Consider the following 21,605-nt stretch of genomic DNA (forward strand, 5'->3'; position numbering starts at 1 on the left):
ATGAGCAAATGAAGCCGCATAAAGCTCTGAGACTTTTCTTCTAATTGTGCTGTAAAAGATTCAAAGCTTCAATAAAAGCATATCAATAAATCACAGAAGTTAGTGTAAATAACTGATGAAACGCCTTTTTAACAGGGTTAAAAGACATCCTTTGATTTTGATGCAGCATCACTCAGAGTGGCTCAAATGTAGATTTAAGTTGCTCTGAGATTGGTCAAAAACCATGCTGAAGGTGGTGTACTGTACATGTTCAAAGCAGTGTGATCCAACAGCGGGAGGTTTCTGGGTATCAACTTGTTTCTGGTCTGGCTCTTAGTATGAGGAGTGTCTGCAAAGATCTGTCTTTTCCTCTTCTTCCCTGTAGTACACAGATGCCGGTTAATCAGTAGCAGGTGTAGTGGGTGCATTTTTAACTTGCTTTGATGTATAATGCCAAAACAACACTGTTGCTGTAGCAACAGCCAGGAAGAAATGCTGGCAGAGAAGTGCCGACTCCATCAATGCGTAGGTTCGTCAGATTATCCAATATTAATTACTGGGACAGTATAAACTGACAGCACTCAGATCACTGTATTACAGCACAAACATTTCTGGGAATGCTTTATTTACGTCATATTTCCCAGTTCTTTAAAGGATCCGCTCCCATGTGAACGCGTTATATGTTGGAATATCAGTTCCTCCACCATGAATGCACGGATAGTTGTGTGTCCCATAACTCAATGGTTCTGTACTTATGTTGTGTGAAAAAGAATGATCACTATTATTAATCTCCATTTGAGAAGCAACCCCAGTGGAGCTAAAAGGACTTGGGAGCAAGTAAAGAACAAATATAAAAAAATAATTCAGAGCGGTCAGTGACAAGGCTTTATTACTGCATCTGTTGTATGGATCAAAGGAGCACAAGTCATACGATACTCAGCAGACGTGTGTGTCTCAGCCCATTTGTGGAAAATCTGTACCTTTGGTACAGTATGTCATCAGGAAATTCCAACGAGTTGGATCTGTCCCTAAAGACTTTTTCTCTCCTAAGCGCTCCTCTTACTATCCGTGCACCAGCGTCAACGGGATCTTCTAAAATTAGGCAGGCCATTTTTCATGAGATCTGATTGGTCAGGAGGTGGCGCTTTTATACTCGCTTTTATACTCGCTGATCTCTTATCCAGAACATAACCTGCTCTGGAGCAGGTTAGCCGTTCAGCGTCTGTTGCTGTGGTGATACAGCTTGGTAAGAGGTGAACCAGTGTGGTAGTACAGAAAACCCAGAGTTAACCCTGAAGTTACCCCGATAAGAGAAAATCCAGCTTCGTAGTACAGGCCTCAGTTCCGAAGTTTTAGGAGAGGAATGTTGTCCCATTCTGGTCTGATTCAGGATGCTAGCTGCTCTACACTCCTGGACCTTTGTTGCTGAATTTCTGCTTCCATGATGCTCCAGATGTTGTGTGTTGGTGAAAGATCTGGACTGCAGACAGGCCAGTTCAGCAGCTGGACTCTTCTCCTGTGACGCCATACTGCTGTGATGGATGCAGGATGTGGTTCAGCATTGTCTTGCTGAAATCTGCAAGGTCTTCCCTAAAAGAGATGATGTCTGGATGCGAGCGGATGTTGCTCTAAAACCTCCATGTACTTTTTAGCATTGATGGAGCTTCACAGATGTGGAAGTTGCCCACACCATAGGCACTAATGCAACCCCATACCATCAGAGATGCAGCTTTTCACCTGTCCACTGATAACAAGCTGGATGCGCCCTCTCCTCTTTAGTCTGCAGGACCTGGCCTCCATGCTTTCCACAAACTAGTTCACATCTTCATCGAGGTTTCCACTTTGCCTCAGACCATTTTAAAAGAGCTTTGGTCCAGAGATGATGGCGCTGGTTCTGGATCCTGTTCACATGTGGCTTGTTCTTTGCATGATAAAACTTTAACTTGCATTTCAGGGTGAACTGTGTTCACAGACAGTGGTTTCTAGATGTCTTCCTGAGTCCATGCAGTGGTTTCCAGTAGAGAATCATGTCTGCTTTTAATTCAGTGCTGCCTGAGGACCCCAAGATCACCAGCATCCAGTTTTGACCTTTGACCATGCCCCATGCGCACAGAGATTTCTCCTCATTCTCTGAATCTTTATACAGTAAATTATACAGTATAAATGGTTTTCATAATGTTGAGGAACTTTTTTTTTTAAATTATTCCACAATTTTTAGATTTTTCTCAGATTGGTGAACCTCTGTCCATTTTTCTGAGAGACTCTGCCTCTCTGAAATGCTCCTTTTATACCCAGTCATGTTACTGACCTGCTACCAGTTAACCTGATTAGTTGTGACATGCTCCTTCAGTTGTTTTTTTGGTACCAATTACTTTTCTAGCCTTTTGTTGCTCCTGTTGCAACTGTTTTACAGACGTGTTGCTGCCATCAGATTCACTGAGAGCTAATATTCTCCATCAAATGACAAAATATCTCAGTTTCAACATCTGATATGTTGTTTATGTTCTACTAGGAACAAAATATGGGCTGAGAAGATTTGGAAATGGTTTCTGTTTACATTTTACACAGCGTACCAACTTTTTTGCACCGAGATAACTTTCCTTATTTGTTTATTTATTTATTTTTTTGCTTCTTACAAAGTGGAGGATGGAAAACAAGAAGGCAGCCTCTTTCAGAGTAGTTTTTACAGCTGGCAGCCGGCCACACGTCAGATATTTGAGGTTGTTTTTCTTTTCCTTTTTCCAGCCGCACAGAAATTCCTTTATCGACAAAACATTCATGCTTGATGTTCTTGATGAAGACGATTCAGACAGATCAACAGGCAGTCATGCGTATAATACCTCACGCAGACCGATCAGCCCACGTCTGCAGCAGCGCTGGAAGCACAGCGAGGTGAAAGCTTGTATACAAACAGCGAGCAGGAGCCAGCAGCACACCTCGCAGCAGATTTAATCAGAGGTGGCGGAAATGCAGGAGGTTTTCTGGGTTTTCCAGAAGAACAGGAATCTAAAAATATGGTTGAATTTCCTAGAGGCTGCAAACTAAGATACTCAGGCAGTCAAACATAACAGTCAGCTTTTTATTAAAACGTGGGTTTAGCTGGAGTTTTAATGGCAGAGAAATAACTAGTTGTTTCAGTGTTGAACCCTTTGTGGTTCTTACATGCACTAACAGGACGTCCTCTGTGAGCGATAACATCTGAAGCAGCTCCTCGTCCCTCATCCTGCGCCAGGTAATCACAACTCCCATCAGAGCCTCTGAATCTGCTGTTTCATTCCTCCTCCGACCTTTAGTTTAGTGGAATTTGAACTCAAAGCCTCTCCCATCCTCCAGGCTCTGCTTCAGGGTTTCTGATCGCTTCTCCCATCAACGTCACTTTCAATCAGCTGGCTCCACAGGCCAGTCTTTCCTCTGGCCTGCATCGCTCATTACTGCTCATTAGGGATGACTGGAGCTGTTAGCATCCTAATTACAGTATCCAACCAACAGAACAGGTCTGAATCCTTCTTTGTCACTCCTCATTAGCAACGTCCTGACCTGGCCGGTCCTTTTGTTTCCCCACTTCCTCCGAAAGATCAGTGAGTTTCCAACTGGTTTGCGGGGAGGTTTGTGTGTAATGTTGCAGTTAAATCTGCTGTTTGGAGCAGAAAGAAATATGAAACCTTTCACCTTGTATAGTTTGTGAATCCATACATTTGTTTTGACTTCTCTGGAGTCACAGTTTTGGTCATTTTAGATCTTTGAAGTACACAGGTGTGCACACTCAGTACCGTCTCTCAACATCAAACATTTTATGTCTGATGTTGTGTTTGCTTGTTTTTCAGTGCATCTACGGCAAACCAGGAGACTCGCTGTTCACCAGCAGCGCCTACGCTGCCGTCCTGCACCACAACCAGAGTCCGGAGTTCTACGACGAGGTCAGACGGCGTCCTCTTCTTCTTCAATTCTTTAAATTAGATCAGTTTTTATGAAAACTCTTTCAGCAGTTTCAGATTTGAAATATTTTAAAGGTCATATTTCACATATGCTGCGTGTCAATAATCTGAGACTAAAACCACAAACCATTTATACAGATAAATTAAAGATGTCCAACGTGTTGATTTCCCTCAAAATATTTGTAAATGTTGTCACTATCAATGAATCAAACAAATGAAACAAGTCGGTGGGTTCATCTGGCTGGAGTGAAAATAAGTCCAAGTTTTCTTACAAGTTGTTAAGCAACATCTGTTAAACCTGAATTCAGCAAAATTCCTACTAAAAATCAGGCGTCTTACTAACTTGATGGGAGAGCTTACTGGTTAGATGCTCTGGCTTCATGCTGCTGTAGTTTCTACCCATAGAATCATAATTCATTAGGTGGGTGGCAGTTTGTGGATGTAAATATCAACATTTTCACCGTAATACTAACAGATATATGTGGCTCTGCTTTCACCGTGTTCTGTGTTTGCAGCAGCGTTCATATTGCAGTTCAGCCATATTTCAGCGTTTTGCTCTGACAGGTGATTGACAGGTGAAGTCATTTGGTATGAGCCTGATTGGGTCAAACGTCTTGGTATGGGGGTGATCTGGGCTTGTTGCAGTGAATTAAACTGAGTTCTGGATATACATTTTACATTTTATGGTATTATTTATGACACGATTATTACATTTCACGTGAACATTAGTTTAGTTATTGTTTGATTTTCTTACGTTCCCTCTGGAGTGTCTCCACGGACCTCTAGACCTACATTTGAGAAACGGTGACTTGGCCTGAGACAGAAAGAATGAAGTTACATAAAAGGTGAAAACTGGTCGGTCTTGTTCTCAAACTGATTTTTTTTCTAAATTGGTCGTCTTTGTGGTCACAGCTGAAATATCTGAGCAGCACTGAGATAATCCCAGAAATCTGCCTGCGGGTAGAGACTGATCTCACACTCGACTGGTCAAAGAGTCGACTCAGGCGCTCAGCCAGAGAAAAGCTAGGAGGATTCTGTTAGAGGTACAACAGCAGGGGTCCATATGGCTCCACTATCTTAGGGATTAATAGGCATAAACATACACCAACATTATCACTGGGTTTTACTTCCACCTGTCTCAGGTATAACTGTAATCATGCTTCTAAAGCATTTTGAAGTTCATGTAAACATCGTTTTTAGCATTTTCTCACAATTTCTTCCAGATATTAGTAAAATATGACCATGTTTGCTCATGCAGTCTGACTTCAAAAAGTCAAAAGAATCACTGTAGAAGGATTCAAGCTCATCATCAAAAGGAGAGTTTGAATTTTCTTTCATGTAATTCACGAAACAGTGTGTTTGGTGCTAGATCTGTTCTCATATTTACTCACCAGCTGTTCTGTGTATTATGTGTCATTTCCTGTCATAAAACCAGCATGTTGTAAAACACATTTCCATACTGTTGCTGCCCTCTAGTGGAGAAAGAGCTTTACATCAACCACAGGTTAATGTTCGGCAAAGTTACAGGAAAACCGGGCGACTAGTTAGTCTGCTTTTAACTTAGTTAGGGTTATATTGATTTAGTAAATACTGGGTAACAACCAAGATATCAGGAAGTAGTATGCTGTTGTGATAGTGAACTTTTTACTGTGCTGCTGCTTCCAGGACATTCCTGGAAAAGAGATTTTAATCTCAGTGAGGCTCTTCTAGTTAAATAAAGGTTAAAAACAAAAAGATAGCTTGCAGTCAACCCAGTGGGTCAAATTAAACACAGACTGAACTATTTTTGGGTTATAGATGTCATAGATTTAGGACCGCCTCTCATAACGTTAGCAATAGATATGGGGACTGATGCTGCCTCACAGTGGAGGGTGTCCTGTATGAAGTAAATTATGGACTAGTTTGAGTCCACACACAAATATCAGACAGTTTTTAACACATGTAAAGTAACTGCACACATGTACACTTTACAGACTGCACAAACTATTTAGCAGGTTCGTACCCTCAGCCTCACAGATGTGATCGTTTTCCTGTTCAAAAACCTTCCTGTGCATACATGTTATTAAATGAGTGAGGCGTGCACAGATCAGTTTACATTTACACACGGATCAGCTTGAATGTGCATGTGAACTTTTGGGACTCCATTCATGCCTCCAGATTTCTCACAGCTCCTCAAATACATGCTGCTTTTAGGTGCTGCTAAAAACTCCAGCAGAGTGGGGTGCAACAAAACCACCTGTCCTCTGATTGGACAGTCTGATACCCGATTGATTGGTAATGAATTTATCAGTTTGGGGAATAAAAATGGAGACAAAATTTAATTTGGGGAATTTTGAGCTGCTTTGTGCTTTTTCTCTTTTTGTTTCAATTTCTCAATTATTTCACAATTTGACAAAGCTTTATTCACAACCTGTGGAATCATTTATAAACATGATTTACAAACTCATAATAGAAAAGACTAATTTAATCACATAGATTTTAATCTTTTTTTATTATTTCTTAAGCTCTTTTCATTTGTAAAAAAAACTCCATTCCACCATAAGTAAAAACAGTAACAAAAATAAAGAGCAAAGATAGACATGAACCCACATCACAGCTACAAGACATTACCCATCCAATCCCCCAACCCACAAGTCATAAACAGTGGCGTTCAACTGTTAATTATATTTTACTAAAAGGTAAATCTTAAGTTTCCTCTTAAAATATCAACACTCCCAGCTGCTCTCAGCTATACAGTAAAGAGTGCCTTTTATGTGTTTTAGTCCCAACTTGAATGAATAAAACATCAGCCATTGAAAATCTGAGGGCTCATTCTAAGTCTAGAAAGAATTGGTCCTAAAATTGAGCCTTGGGGAACGCCATAATTCAGTTTATATCTACTGGAAGCTAATTCATCAAGACCAACAAATTTTCTGTTTTTGAGAAGACTTCAACCAATCTGCAAGTATCCCAATTACTCACTAATGGTTTTAGACATTTATACTGTTATTAGACTAATTTCATTCCATACCAAATTACCCTGCAGTGGCCCCATCTCCACACTGAAGAAAAGGCTTCAAAGTTTAACTGGTGTCAGTGTTTTAGACTTGGCATCAGTATAAACACTGATTAGTTCCACTGTGTGCAGGTTAAGATCGAGCTGCCAGTGCATGTGCATGAGAAACACCACATCCTCTTCACCTTTTACCACATCAGCTGTGAGTCCAGCAGCAAGGCCAGCAGCAAGAAGAGAGATGGGGTGGAGTCGCTGGGTGAGTTATCTGCATCGCTTTTTGGCTGTTTCAGTGTGAAGGTTTGAGGGCTTTGTTGACTCTAAGGCTGATTTGGTGCGTTTCAGTGGGCTACTCGTGGATGTCTTTGCTAAAAGATGGAAGGATGCAGTCATCAGAGCTCCAGTTACCTGTAGCTGCCACCCTGCCTGCAGGATATCTTTGTCAGGACAGCAAAAAGGTAGATGTATGTTTATTTATACTGAGAGCTGCATCCTGAAGAATCCTGACAGCTTTTTATGGAAAATAAATAAAAAAACAGACACAAGTTTTAGTCCGTTTCTCTTATCCAAAAGATGTCCACACAAGAAGCTGTGTCAATGCTATGCTAACGTTTTTGTCTTCTTTGAACAGTCCCAACCAGATGTTAAGTGGGTAGAAAATGCCAAGTTGCTGTTCAAAGTGAGGGCACATGTAGCATCAACGATATATCCTCAGGTAATCTGTGATTGCTCTGTGCTTGCTCACATATTGGAAACATAAAGCAGCTGCAGAAGATTGGAGACTGTTGCTGATTTTCCAGATGTTTGTGTTTGTTTTTCCTCTACAGGACCTCCATCTTCACAAATTCTTCCAGCACTGCCAGCTGATGAAGACAACATCAGAGGCCAACCCAGCTGAACTCATCAAATACCTGAAGGTGAGATTCTGTTCATTCACCTTCACATAGAAATTTAGCTATGAGTTATGTGTGAATCAAATCTCCCTGAGAAGCTAACACAAGCTTTTTAGAAGGGAGTCTGAGTACATACAAAAAGACTGAAATAAATAGGTAATAAAGAGAACAAAGATAAAGCATGACACGTTACAACCTCCTCATACATCATCGACATACCCACTTACGACATATATTAAACACAAAGACACAAAACTTTCCAATTACAACTAAATCTAGGACCATAATTATTAAAGTATATATGAACTGATCAATTTAGTCTTTAACATTTTTTAAAGGTGGGGATGGATTTCAACTCTTTCAAATTCTCTAATCTGTGGACCCCTAAATACAAAACTCAGATTAGTCCTTCTGTGTCATCTTCTTTTACCACTAATAAAATAAGATAATAAGATAAGATATTTCTTCCCCGTGTCACGAGTGTGGCAAGGACTCCAAACTGTAATGAGCTCAGCCAGCCTGATATTTTATTAACAGTTTGGATCATCATGCATGCATTTTGAAACATGTTCAACTCTGTAAGTCGAACAAGACTGAAACGATGGAACAGAGGATGAGTGGAGGCACTAAAACTGGACCATTTTCATCATTTATCTTAAGACAAATCTGGTTTGAGTCGATTGCATTTGTATTGGGTCGAAACACCATTACTTTTACTAATATTAAGAGATAATTTGTTACACTTAAACCAGATATCAGTTTTTTTTAAATTCTGCGTTTAAAAGATGCTGTAAGTCTAATGTGTTATTATGTGACCGGAACAAATTAGTATCAAATGGCAGTATTGCTGCAAAGGTCTCTCATTAAATACTTTGATTTTGATCTTACGGCAGGGAGGTGCAGATTTGTGAGCCAGATAAAAAAGACACAATAGGAAAATGATCAGATATGTCTGACTGTACCAGTCACTAACAAAGAGTTAAAAACATTTGTGATAATTTTATCAGTGACAGACTTGGATGATTGTGTTACTCTAGTAAAAATACGTATGGTCGGGAAAAATGAAGAAGAATATATTTAAAAAGTCATTTTTAATTGTGTTGTATTGTAGATGTCTATATTAAAGTCCCTCAGGAGGATACAATTATTATTTTTTTTATTTAGTACTAATTTACTATTAAAAGTAGCAGGGTTACAATCAGGTGGTCGATAAATTACTCCTATTGTGAGATTACAACCTTGACCAGTATTTATTTTAATGAATTATGAGTCTGATCAATCATCATTCAAGGCTATATCTTCACAACCATTTACTTGGAGTCTGGAGTTAACATATAAACATACTCGTCCACCTGTCCTTCCCAGCCGATTCTTATGATAAAACTTATAGCCCTCTAGTTTAAGAGTATTTATAAATGTCCTTTCATTTAACCAAATTTCACTATTAGCAATTACACCAAAGTTACAGCCAGTAGCAGAAAGTAGAGAAACTAAATGATCATAGTGTTTGGTTAAACTTCTTATGTTAAAATAGATCACATTTAAGTATTTAAGTTGTTCAGGATCATATTACGAATTATATTAGCACAATTTGCAGGTATTGATCCCGTCCAGGTTGCACAGCAGCTTCCATAAAACACACTTATCCATCCTGACACTGACACACCACTCAGAGGTTTTACAGATTTTTAAGACAAGTTCAGGCTGCAAGAGTTTCAGGTTGTTGCGTATTTCACACCACATTATGCTTTTCTCTTGTTCCAGGACTTTTAAAGTCAAACTACGTCTCATCTGATCTCTGTCAAGCAGACATGTCTCTCTCTCTCTCTGTAGTGATCCTACAACATACACATTACACACAGTTTGTTTGCTCTCCTGTCCCCAGTTTCTTCTTCATGCATTTCTATATATTATTGTCAAAATCCTTGGACTTAAGGTGAGGAGGAAGGACCCCGAAGGGGAAAGCGCGAGGAACTGAGATTTTATTTGCTAAACCAAACAGAGGAAGCTGATAATCCAGTAACTAAACTTAAGCTAAGAAAGTCTGGATGTATCATCTGCTACTGGAGTACAGTATGGCTCCAAAGATAAATTGCACTTGTGACTGATCTGAAATATGTTTGCTGAATCTGGAGCTAAGATTGTATTCTGGAATGGTTTACATCATTCACATCTCAAGAATCTTGGGTTTCCAGTGGTGTTGTAGGTACTTGGAAGGGAGACTGAAGAAACACAGGATGTCTGGTACCAACAGGTTAAAGCGCCATAACTGAACTTTGGCAGATTTTCTTACTTTATGCAACTTCTCGGCGGCTAATTCAGCATCCATCTGTCAGCCTGTCTCTGCTCTGGGCTCTCTACAGCCAGTAAGTCAGTCTCATCTTGACTTATCTTTTGTTCCTTTCTCTCTTTCCTGTCCTCCAGTAATGTCCTCTTGGGTGTCTTTGCTGAATTAGTCACAGTGCGGCCTGTGTGTTGATATCCAGTTACCTGTCATGTGACGTGGTGTATAAAGCAAAACACATGGTGATGCTGCAGGCTGAAAAAAATGGCTGTGAAGAGCAGTTTCTCAGCCTCAGGATGCTGCAGGGCAGCGATTGTTCCAAGACTGTATAATAAATGTCGGTGTACCATTAAATCAGAGGCACAGAGTTTTAAGGTCAAAAGGTTATGTAGTGTCACTGTAATACTGTCCAGCCCTCAAAGCTGGTGGCTAAGCTGGCAGAGCTCAGGTTGTCCTCTTCCACCTGTGGTTGAATTCTTGACTTTCTGGACTTCTAACTAGAAAGCTGGTGGTTCAGGTGGGGAACAGAGACCCATCAGCACTGGGACCCCACAAGGCTGCTGCCTCAGCCCAAGACTGTTCACACTCTACACGTTTGACCGCCTATCGTTACACATACCTCCAGATATGCAAATCTGCAGATGGCACAATCACGTTGGGACTCATTGAGGGAAATGAGATGCACTACAGACTACAGGAGAGGACAGTCCCCGCTGGCACTCAGCCCCCCTCCATGGACATCTTGTGCACAACCACTACAAAATAAAGATATCTTCCAAAGACAGCAAGTGGAGAAGCCCTGCACCACCAGTCAGAGAGCATAAAAGCAGAGAGGAAACAGCTTCTACCCAGCAGCAACCCGACTGCTGGTCATTCTAACTGGTCTTAATTATCATGTCCCACCTCGGACTGACACACTGAAACCACACACACACACACACCTCTCTTTTTGTGCCATCTTTTGCCTCATTTTGGCCTCTGTTGCTGCCTTTTTTAAATCCTGTTTGTACTTATAACAGAGTGAGCTGCACCCTTTAGCACCTGTACTTGAGGAGATGACAATTACTGACTTGAATAAATAAAATATATTATAAAATATATTCTAAAATGTGCACACCAACTCAGACTGCATTAAAACCACTATTTGCCGCTGGCTCTTTCTCCAACTTCCTGTCTCCGTTTGTCCTGCAGTGCCTGCATGCCGTGGAGACTCATGTCATCATCACCTTCCTACCAACGGTGCTAATCCAGCTGTTTGAGGTGCTCACAGCCGCCACCAAAGAAGCCCAGGAGGTCGCTGTCAACTCTCTGCGGTCAGTTGTTTCCTCATTTTAAAAAAAGCAGCTTTATTTTTTAGTATAAAACTGCAGATCTGAGGTTTAACAGTAATGGAGCTTTCCTGCTTTCTGCCCTCAGGGTGATCATACATATAGTCTCCAGATGTCATGAGGAAGGACTGGAGCAGTACCTTCGCTCTTTTGTTAAAGTAAGTGTTAAAAAGACCCCCCCTCTTTTAATTTGGCTTGTTTCCGTTTAAATATAAATTGTGTTGCATCTCTTCTCAGTACGTATTTGTGAGCGGCGCTTCTCCATCAGGAAACTCGGCAGCCACTCATGAAGTTCTGGCCATCGCAGTGACCGCTGTCCTCAAGCAAACCGCAGATTTCAACACCAGCAACAAACTGCTCAAGGTGCGAGGAGTTCTTCTTCTGTGGTTTTGTCGGCTCATACATCAGCTGTAAAAGCAACACTGAACAGCAGGGGGCAGACTTGCTTAGAAAATGACAGCAGATGTTTCAGTTCTGATGTGAGAAATCCTCAAACATGTTGCTTCTTGTTCTGCATGCCACCTTTCTGTGGCCGTTTTACTCATCGGTTCCTCTCTGTCGGTTATTCCTGTTGAATTTTCCAAGGAAGTCTGTTATATCATATCTCCTTTCTACAGTACTCCTGGTTCTTCTTGGAAACTATGGCAAAATCCATGGCCCAATATCTGCAAGAGGGAAACCGCATGAAGGTCGGTGTTCACAAAAAAGGTTTCACTCTGAGCTCCTCAGTGCTCCTCCACACCAGATGTCCTTATCTGGTTATCTTGTCATTCCATGTTACAACTCACGTCAGCACATTTAAACAAACCTCATACACACTTGGAGAAAGAACAGAAGTTTTAATGTGGGTATTAGTCTGTATACACTGCTTTGTGAAGCTGTGGGTCTGGATTGGCTCAGAGTCCTGACCCACGTTGCCAGAGACACAGCTTTAGCTTTACACTTACAGCCAGGTTGGGTTTTATCTGTTTTAGGACGATAAATGTCTTGAATTTTATTCACAAACAACGAATCTGTCTTCATAATGTCCCCACTGTTCCGTGTTTGTCCCTTTAGATGCCGCGGGCCCAGCGCTTCCCTGACAGCTTTCACCAGGCGCTGCAGTCCCTGGTATTGTCCATCATGCCACACATCACCATCCGCCACATGGAGATTCCAGAAGAGGCCCGATGCATCAACCTGAGCCTGGCGAACTTCATCAAGGTCTAACTCTGCAAAGCCTTTTTTTCTTCCTCAGCTTGTACAACTCGTATGGCCCCCTTTGTTCCCAGCTTGTTTGTTTGGAGGCTTTGTTTGAATATTAGATCCAGGCTCAAAACTACATTCACCAGCCACCCTTTTAATTCAGAGTTGCTTTAATTCAGCAGGATGTTAGAACATTCCTCAGAGATTTTCCTCCATAGTGACATGATAGCATCTGTATTAAAATGGAGACTCATCAGACCAGGAATGTTTCTCCATCTTCAATTGTCCAGTGTTGGTGAGTCTGTGTGAATTGTGGCCTTAGGTTTCTGTTCTTAGCTGACAGGAGACACCCGGTGTGGTCTTCTGCTGCTGCATCCCAACTGCTCTAAGGCTGGACGTGTTGTGTGTTCAGAGATGCTGTTCTGCAGACCTTCTCTGTGAACCCTAGAGATGGTTGTGTGTGAAAATCCCAGTAGATCAGCAGTTTCTGGAATACTCAGACCAACAAGCATGTCATGTTTGAAGTCACTTAAATCTCCTTTCATCCTCATTCTGATGCTCAGTTTGAACTTTGTCGTCTTCACGTCTTCATGACTAAATGTGTTCAGTTGCAGCAATGTGATTGGCTGATTAGCAGTTGAACATGTGGACCTGATAAAGTAGAGATGATTGTATTTAGTGAAGAACCTCATGCTTTCTCTCCTCAGAGGTGCCTAACCTTCATGAACAGGGGCTTCGCGTTCGGCCTGGTCAACCACTACATGTGTCACTTCAGCCTCAAAGATCCAAAGGTACGGAGCAACACTAGCTGATAAGGAAATAGTTTACTTAGAGTTTTTATTTTCTAGCAGATAAAATATTTTAGTTGGACACAGATTCAGAGGAAGAGATGTGTGCATGCATCAGTTTCTCTTTAAAATATCCCAATAATCGGGCCTGGGGGGCCAAAAACTGGCCTGCAGGATGAATTTGGTGAATGTGAAAATGACATAAAAGATGTTAACTGTAAGTTTTTAATAGAACTAACTCCTAATTTATCCCCATTGGTTGCATTTTTAGGCAGGGAGATAACTTGTTATATCTTTCTTACATTTTGACATGTGTCCCATGTGATCTGTCTCTAAAGTTCATGCTACATATCAAACATGTAATGAGTCGTGTATTTAAGCGCACACTTTCTGCTGTTTGCTGTCATGATCACTGCAACCTGCCTGCTTTTGTTTTCAGCCCCTCTGAATAAAATGTTTTCTTTTGTATTTTTTATATTCTGTTATATTTACAGGGCTTAAAGTTTTCCAGTGTTACACCAAAATCTTTTCTGCGTGTGCGTCTTAGAAGAAGAGTGAAGTCTTGGAAAAAAAACTGGTATTTAGGTCTGAGTTCATTATAATGCAGGTTCAGTAAAGTCATAGCTACCAGAATGTGTGACTTTAACCTACCTGCACTGCAATGAACTCAGACCTAAATAAAAGTGTTTTCAAGACTTTGCTTGTTGAAGAGATACATGGAGAGAAATGTACACTATCGCCTCCCTGTGGTCACAGATTCTGATGGGTCACAGGTTTTGGTGTAACACCGGAACTCTGGCTTGCTGCTTTTGCGTCAAAAAAGTTACTATTGTCACGATGAGTTCATCTACCCACGGTGTGAGATGAACGCAGCTTTGCTCTCAATTAAACACATTAAACTGAGCCGGGCCTGCAGTTTAAATCTACGCTAGACCACAGATTGGTACGATAGAGCAGAGATGTTGATGAACAGCTGTAAACGTTAAATAAAACTACAATCAAACTACGCTACGTACGTTTCATCGGCAGGATGGAGGGTAAATTAGTTAAGCCTGGTTATTATCTGTTATGTACGCCGCATATTTTTCCAACACGTTCTCTACCTGTCAGCTGGTAGGAGTGTGCTCACCTGCATGTGCACGTGTCTATGCACATCAAGGTGAAGAATTGTGAACATGCCATCGTTTAAATAAGGTAAATAACATCAGGCTGATTACTTTTTAAACACCGGTGTTGAGCGTGGATGAAGAAATGTTAAGAGATGTTAGCCTCTGATGTGTTATAAAAAGGGCTGTTCCACAGCTTTTTGGCTACGTTAGACCAGGTACTGCTGAAAGACGTTGGACGTTTAAATCTGGATTTAATTATTCTACAGAGCAGGGCTGAGCGATGTGGCCTAAAACTGATATCCTGAATTTTTTGGGCTTTATGCCTGTACATGATATATATCCCAATGTTTTTAAATCTCATCTAAAACACTGTAAATATTGAATTCAACACTATCAGCATGAAAAGACACCAGTGGGATTAAGAATGATTTTTTTCCTTTCAACAAACTTTATTTTGAACCAGGGACCTGCACACATACATTTAATAAAGCTGTGTTTCCCCGACTGTTATGTTAGAGGGGCACCCCAACCTCCCAACAACTCCCACATCCCTAGAAGATCAAGTTTATTTTCTATAATTATTCCATTAATATCTGACATATTTTTCCATTCAGTTATTTTATATTAAAATATTATTTTATTATTTATGTTATTTTAATTTTGCAGCAGTAATTTGAGGTCCCCTTTCCTCTAGAACAGGTTTATGTTTTGACCTTTTATTATAAAAACTAAAAAGCCTGGTTTTATTTATCTCATTCTCATGTTGACATGTAGTTATGTCACGGCATGTCTGTACGTGCCACGTGCACACACACAGGTGAGCTACACTCCCACCAGCAGAGAGAGAGCGCACGTTGGAAATTGTTGCATCAACCTGTAAAACAGACAAAAATATCTGCTTTAAGCTACACCTCTCAGAGCAGCTGGAGGAGGAGAAGCAGGTGGAGGAGTTTTTGAAGAAAAACCACATGCAGACGGTTTAAACGCTGCCGTGTCAGTTTGTACTCGATGTTTGCTTAATAGACATTTTCTATATCGCACGTAAAACTTTTCAGGATGCATCGAGTATATACGATTTAATCAGCCCTGCATACAGATCGTTACACACAGGATAAACGTTTCACAAATCATAAACTAAACTCTTTTTGAAAATGCAAATTGGGGGTAGTTTTATGGGATTTTGTTGTTGTTTTCACACACCACCACCAGACACACCACTCTGTTAGTTGAAAGAGAAGCGACTCATTTGATGATAAGTGTAAACACGTCAGACCTCCAGGTTATATTTAGACAGTGGTGTTTACTCTGCACGGTTGCTGGGGCAAATTTGCATAAGCTGACATGTTGTGTTTGCCTCAGGGGCTGACTGAGATGAAGTTTGAGTTCTTGATGACGGTGTGCAACCACGAACACTTCATCCCTCTCAACCTGCCCATGGCCTTCGGCCGCACCAAGCTGCAGAGGGTACAAGGTGAGACGGGGGGGGGGGGGTCGTAACGCTTCCCGACACACACTGATCTTGTTTTAATCTGCCTGACTGTGCAACCTCACGCATACACAGGCGACACAACATGCCTACCAGCCATTAGTCTGATCCCTGGTTAACATGTACACCCAGCACTTGTTGACTCAGGTTTTTACACATTCATGAATGGAAATGATGCATGAACTGTTTAGTTTACCCCGCAGTTCTTTATTTTTACTCCCTCCTCTCTGTTTTTGTTTTTTGTTTTGTTTTTGCTTGTGGCCAGATTTTATTCCATATGCGACGGAGCTTTTTGGCCCTGTAGGTAGGTGACGCTCGCTGCTACCCACCCCACGTCATGACTGACATAAACCCGTTCACCCGCCACTCACAGGGCGCTCATCCCTCCTCCTGCTCACCCTGATCAGTGCTCGTTGCTGGGCTTCTGCTTCATCTGCCTGCCGGGGGTCTGGGCCTGCCTGCTGTAGATCAGAGGAGCTTGGCTGTTAACAGAATCAACTCAGCCTCTTTTCTTATTGCTTAAATGACTTGATTCTCAATAGAGTAGAGAAAAGAAAGGTCTCATGAAGTGTTTTTCTCCTCTTAGTTTCTTCTCTCTGCCTCTGTCATCGGAGAAGATAATGACCAATGTCATTATTTCTGTTGAAACAGACAACTTCTCCTTTCTGGCGGCCTGTATTGCTGATTCTTTCACTTTTATTGCTCTTTTCTGAATTTACAAAATGTTTTTTTTCTAATTTAAGCTGTTTGTAATGGAGTGTTTGTGGAAACGGTGCCTGACTGAGTGTTTTTGTGGGTTTTAATGGTTTTCCTGCATATCGGTTTGCAGAGTTGCATCCTCGGTGATTGAGCTCATCATGGTGTGCGTCTGTAATGCATTACAGCAGCACAGTACAGTATCAGTGTTGATGAGTAAAATGAATGATGATGTTCCTGCCGTAGCTCATGTGATGTTTTTAGAAACAGACTGAAGCTGCCAAAATCCAAATGCATAAAAGGCTCAATGTTAAATTTATGCTACAAAACTAATGTAAAAAGAATATTTATGTAAGAATTAATTCTACAAAATTATATTTTATTAATTTATGACAGAAATGTAAATAAAAGAGAAGAAAATGCAAAAGGAAATAACTGGAGGAATAAATACATAAATAGATTAGAAAGAAAGTTTATATTGAAAAAGGAAATAAAATAAAAAGTATAAATAAGTTCCATTTAGAAAAAGTAAGAAATAAAGTTAATATTTAAAATGGGAAATTACAAAAAAAACCAAATTATATAAATAAGCATAATCAACACAAAATTAAATAAACAGTTAAAAATGAAAATATAATGAACTATTTATACCTCATTAAAAATGAAAAATTATTTAATTTAAGCTGATTAGAATTAATTAAATTAGAGTTAAATTAATTTAGAGTTAGTTCTTTATTTTATTATATTTATAATGAAGAGTTTATAATTAATTTAATTTTTTTTCTATGTTTAAAGAAGACATTTGTTAAAATGGAAGAAATTTGAATTAAATTCTATATTTTATTAGATGAAATTTAATCAAATTAAATTGAATAATTTAATTCTTTAAATGTAATTTTAATAGAATAAAAATTCTTAATTCAAATAATTTTTTGTTTTTAATTTAACTAAATAAATTCTAGTTTAATTTAATCCTTATTTTATTTGGACTAAGTTTATTAAATTAAATAATTGAATTTAATAAAAACTTTAAAATTTTTTGGAGCTTTTATCAGCTTTAATCTGTTGAGCCTTTTATGTGTTTCTCTTTTTATTTTTGGTTGTGGGAGTTTCAGCTTTCGGAAACTCTTGGGAAACATGTTATTATGAGTAAACCTGCAACCAGCTGTCTGGTTGTCAGAAATGACCATTAGGCTGTACTGGTCTGAACCTGACCTCTGACCCCTTCCTGTGTGACCCGACTTCAGAGCAGAGTCTGGAGTTCAGCCTGACGGAGGAGTACTGCCGAAACCACTTCCTGGTGGGCCTGCTGCTCAGAGAGGTGGCTGAAGGGCTCCAGCAAGGACCTGAAGTCCGACAGCTGGCCGTGGGAGTCCTCAAGAACCTCCTGATCAAACACGCCATGGACGACCGCTACACGGCGTTCAAGGTGAGGCTGGACGGGGCCGGTTTTAGATGTTGTTGTTTTAGATCCAGATCAGAGCGAGAAAGCCTCTTAAACCTGCAGGAAACTGAAACAAGATGGCACGACAACACAAACAACAGAAATATAATGAGTCTCGTGTTTTTTTTAAACCCGGACCTCATTGTTTGATGCGGCCTCAGTAATTGCTCTGCATGTCATTCATGATGTGTTCCCACCCCATAATAACATATTTATGTCTGTTATGCAAACAAAACAGTGTTTGGAGTGCAGGCGCCACTGATGGCAGCAGGCGATAGATGACATTTGACTACTATTAACCACACACACACACACACGTGCAGCCACCTTCTCTGGCCCTGCAGCTTGTCATAAAATCTGAAATGTCTCAGAACCAGCAGGCCAGGATCTGTCTGCTGTACCTGCCCCTGTACGAGCTGCTCTACCAGAACCTGAAGCAGCTGTCTGCTCAGCCGCAGACCTCCAGCCCCGGACTCGGCCTCAACGTGAGTCCCCCGCAAACACAACTCAAGTAAACACTGCGGATTTCCCACTTTCTTAGCATCTTGTTTTTTATTGACCAGGGTCCCAGAGATGACCTGATATCAACCAGCTCCGTCGACAGCAGGAGAATCAGCACTGCCATCGACAAAGACCACAGTGAGCTGACAACACATGCCATTAACATGTTCCTGTTTCCTGTCATCACCTCAGTTACGCAACAGTATTTATGTAACACACAGCTTTATCCATTAGCAGCACTCTGCCTGAAAGCAGCAGCTGTGGAGCAGACATGCGGCACATTATTGTTTATTTCTGCACATAGACCGCTTTCCCAGGCCGGCCGCCTCTGTTATGCTAAAGACTTCTTAACTTGTGCATCATTCACTGCTGACACCATGATGATGATGATGATGATGATGATGATGATATGATGAAAGTAGCTCTTGAATAGGGTGAGGGTATTGCATTAATAATGGAAACAAAAGAAAGTGGGAAAACATGGATGTATTTTTTGATCACTGTCGTTAGGTCAGAAGCTGATTGGCCTGTTCACTTTTAAATGTTTAATAGGCCGCAGCAGCCATTTATCCTCATGTTTCACATCAAGGTCAGAAGCAATGGATGAAAGTCAAAACAGGAGAAGCGAAGATTTCCTGACTTTCTTTTAATCATTCATACACTAAAGCAGGTCCAGTAATCCAAATACGTTTGTGGTGTTTGATGTTCTGACATAGTTTTCAGTTCCTTTTGTTTCAGACATGTAATCTGTCACACACAGCTGACATGTTTTAACAGTAACCCTGCGTTCACCAGCTCTGATATATGCCCGGGTTGCATTGGGTCGAAGTGGAGGTTTAATTTTTACAGATTTGTTTATATGAGCTTAACATGACAATTATTCACCGTCCTGCAGGCTTTCCAGCTCAGAACGGCCACGTTGTGAGGAGAGAGGACTCCAGAGGATCTCTGTTTATGGACCCGGGAACACCAGACAGCATCGAGGTGAGGAACGTTCTGGAAGATGAGTTCAGGACAGAAGCAGAAAGAGGAAGCAAAACTCACAACTGAAACAGCATACAGCTGAAGTTTAATAAAAAGAGCTGAAAATGTCAGTGAGGAGATACTCTAACAACAAAACAGAAAAAAAAGCAAGGACTGGATGTTCAATTCAGTCCAGTAGGAAAGGAAATCTGTAAATCCTCTGGAATTTTATTTTGAGAATCACAAGCTTAAGCTTGTCGAGAAACCCTCAAACCCTGAAATACAATCTGCAAATATGTAACGGGCTGGGAGGAAGCAGTGGGTTGCAAAACCGGTTGAGCCAGGCTGAAAGGTCGATGAGCTCAGAAAACACCAAGGTGTGAACTTTTAAACAATGTACAAAACAGCCCGAATAGAAAGAAGCCAAATTTTCCATAAATTCAGCCCATTCCTCATGTGACAAATAAAAAATCTGCCAATGAAGGGAAAGTTTCTAGACAAGGATTCTAAAATTAGCCACTTAAAGACTCAAAACTATACATCTTAAAAAAATGTCCCGCCCATTTATTTTAGATGAAGTGAACTAGTTTTGATCTCTTGGTGACGCATGATCAGAGATTCATGAGAAAATAAATAAACAGTAACCGTTCCCTCCAGGATTTTACTGTATTTCAGCTGAGGAGTCTCAGTGATTTTTCTTTTCTTTTTTAATTGCAAAAGCAGCTGAAATGAATTGAAACGTATTTTTATTTTATTTATTGAAATAAGTCCTATGAGATAAACATTTGGGTTTTAGTTTTTCTGTGGAAGATTTATCTTGCGTTGATCCTCCTTTCGGTTTAGTTCACTGGAAACGATCTGACTGGTTTGATCTTTAATTTCCAGGTGAGCTTCATTAAAGAGGAACTACTGAAAAGTTGTTCGCATTGTTCAGAAAGTCAGTTTTCATGCAGCCTGGAGAAAAAGTAGGACGTTTCTGCAAATGAAAATAATGAATAACATCTTCTTTTTCATCCTGATTGCATCCAAACGGTTTCATCCCTCTACAGGAGTTTAGTGAGGTCAGCGAGCTGGTAGAGCCGCGGTAGTGGAGTAGGTAACGTCTGTCCTGGTAGGCTTTTTTTTTTTTCATTAATGAAGCATTTCTGAGAAACACTACAGGTGATTTGTAAGGCTACATGCTAATTATTTTATTTTTGGTTTTAGCAAAGGACGGGACTCAGCCAGAATGTGTAGCTAATGAAAACATAATGCCAAGCATGGTTTCAGCATGGGGGCGCTGGATGGGGTTCATGGCTTTTTGGCAAAAGGAAAATAGGTTGGCAGCGAACAGTGAGCACGACTGATTCAGAGAGCAAACAGGTTGGATCAAGGTTGGATAAAGAGATCAAGCAATGTTTCTGTCAGGCAAATGCATCGTACTCAGAGATGTTAATTTTTCTTTTACTTTCCAATTATGATAATCTGATGATATCCCTTAAAGTGTTTTTTAATAAATAAAAAATTATGTCAAACTCTAATTGCTTACCAGGACATCTCTGGAAAGACAAAGCGTTTCAGAACTTCTGTTCACGAGATGTGCTTCATACATCTTGTGCAAAACATGCACACAAACATATTATGGCATTCTGCAAAACATTGCCCAACAATATTCTGTGGCCATACTTGTCGATGACCAACTTCAAGTTATGTCCAGGCTGTACTTACAATCACAGGAAAATATGCCAAATAAGGTTTGCTCAGTTGTGTCTTATTTAAGCTTTTGATCAAAATTAAGTAAAAAATTATAAACAAAAATTAAGGTGAGAACAAAATGTAAACCTAATTGTCTATTTATTTTAAAACATTTAAATAATGCCAAGTATAGTCACTGGCATAAAAGTTTGGCTAGAACTTTGAAATTTAGAAATTTGGCAGAGAGAAATGTAGGCCAGCTTTTCACAAGTACTGTTATTTACTTCCATTTACGAGCCAAAAATACCAGTTTATCCACAGCATCAGGCTTATTTCCACCTGTGCTAA

At 40.3% G+C, this 21,605-nt stretch overlaps 1 protein-coding gene across 3 annotated transcripts in view; it reads left to right on the forward strand.

The window, feature by feature from the left end:
• The window catches only part of dock11 (dedicator of cytokinesis 11), an 85,957-nt gene that overhangs the window by 31,065 nt on the left and 33,287 nt on the right, over positions 1–21,605 (forward strand). For 2 of the 3 annotated variants that reach the window (XM_041985411.1, XM_041985413.1), the window contains exons 19-35: positions 3,804–3,896; positions 7,042–7,165; positions 7,252–7,364; positions 7,538–7,621; positions 7,734–7,823; positions 11,275–11,396; positions 11,500–11,569; positions 11,649–11,774; positions 12,029–12,100; positions 12,468–12,614; positions 13,304–13,387; positions 15,853–15,964; positions 16,245–16,283; positions 17,923–18,104; positions 18,491–18,604; positions 18,683–18,758; positions 19,516–19,604. In XM_041985411.1, coding sequence (XP_041841345.1) covers positions 3,804–3,896; positions 7,042–7,165; positions 7,252–7,364; positions 7,538–7,621; positions 7,734–7,823; positions 11,275–11,396; positions 11,500–11,569; positions 11,649–11,774; positions 12,029–12,100; positions 12,468–12,614; positions 13,304–13,387; positions 15,853–15,964; positions 16,245–16,283; positions 17,923–18,104; positions 18,491–18,604; positions 18,683–18,758; positions 19,516–19,604 — 1,737 coding nt within the window. The remainder of the gene's footprint in view (positions 1–3,803; positions 3,897–7,041; positions 7,166–7,251; positions 7,365–7,537; positions 7,622–7,733; positions 7,824–11,274; positions 11,397–11,499; positions 11,570–11,648; positions 11,775–12,028; positions 12,101–12,467; positions 12,615–13,303; positions 13,388–15,852; positions 15,965–16,244; positions 16,284–17,922; positions 18,105–18,490; positions 18,605–18,682; positions 18,759–19,515; positions 19,605–21,605) is intronic. The other variant, XM_041985412.1, reaches the window with a different exon arrangement.

Source organism: Melanotaenia boesemani, chromosome 5, assembly GCF_017639745.1.
Source record: "Melanotaenia boesemani isolate fMelBoe1 chromosome 5, fMelBoe1.pri, whole genome shotgun sequence".
Lineage (NCBI taxonomy): Eukaryota > Metazoa > Chordata > Actinopteri > Atheriniformes > Melanotaeniidae > Melanotaenia > Melanotaenia boesemani.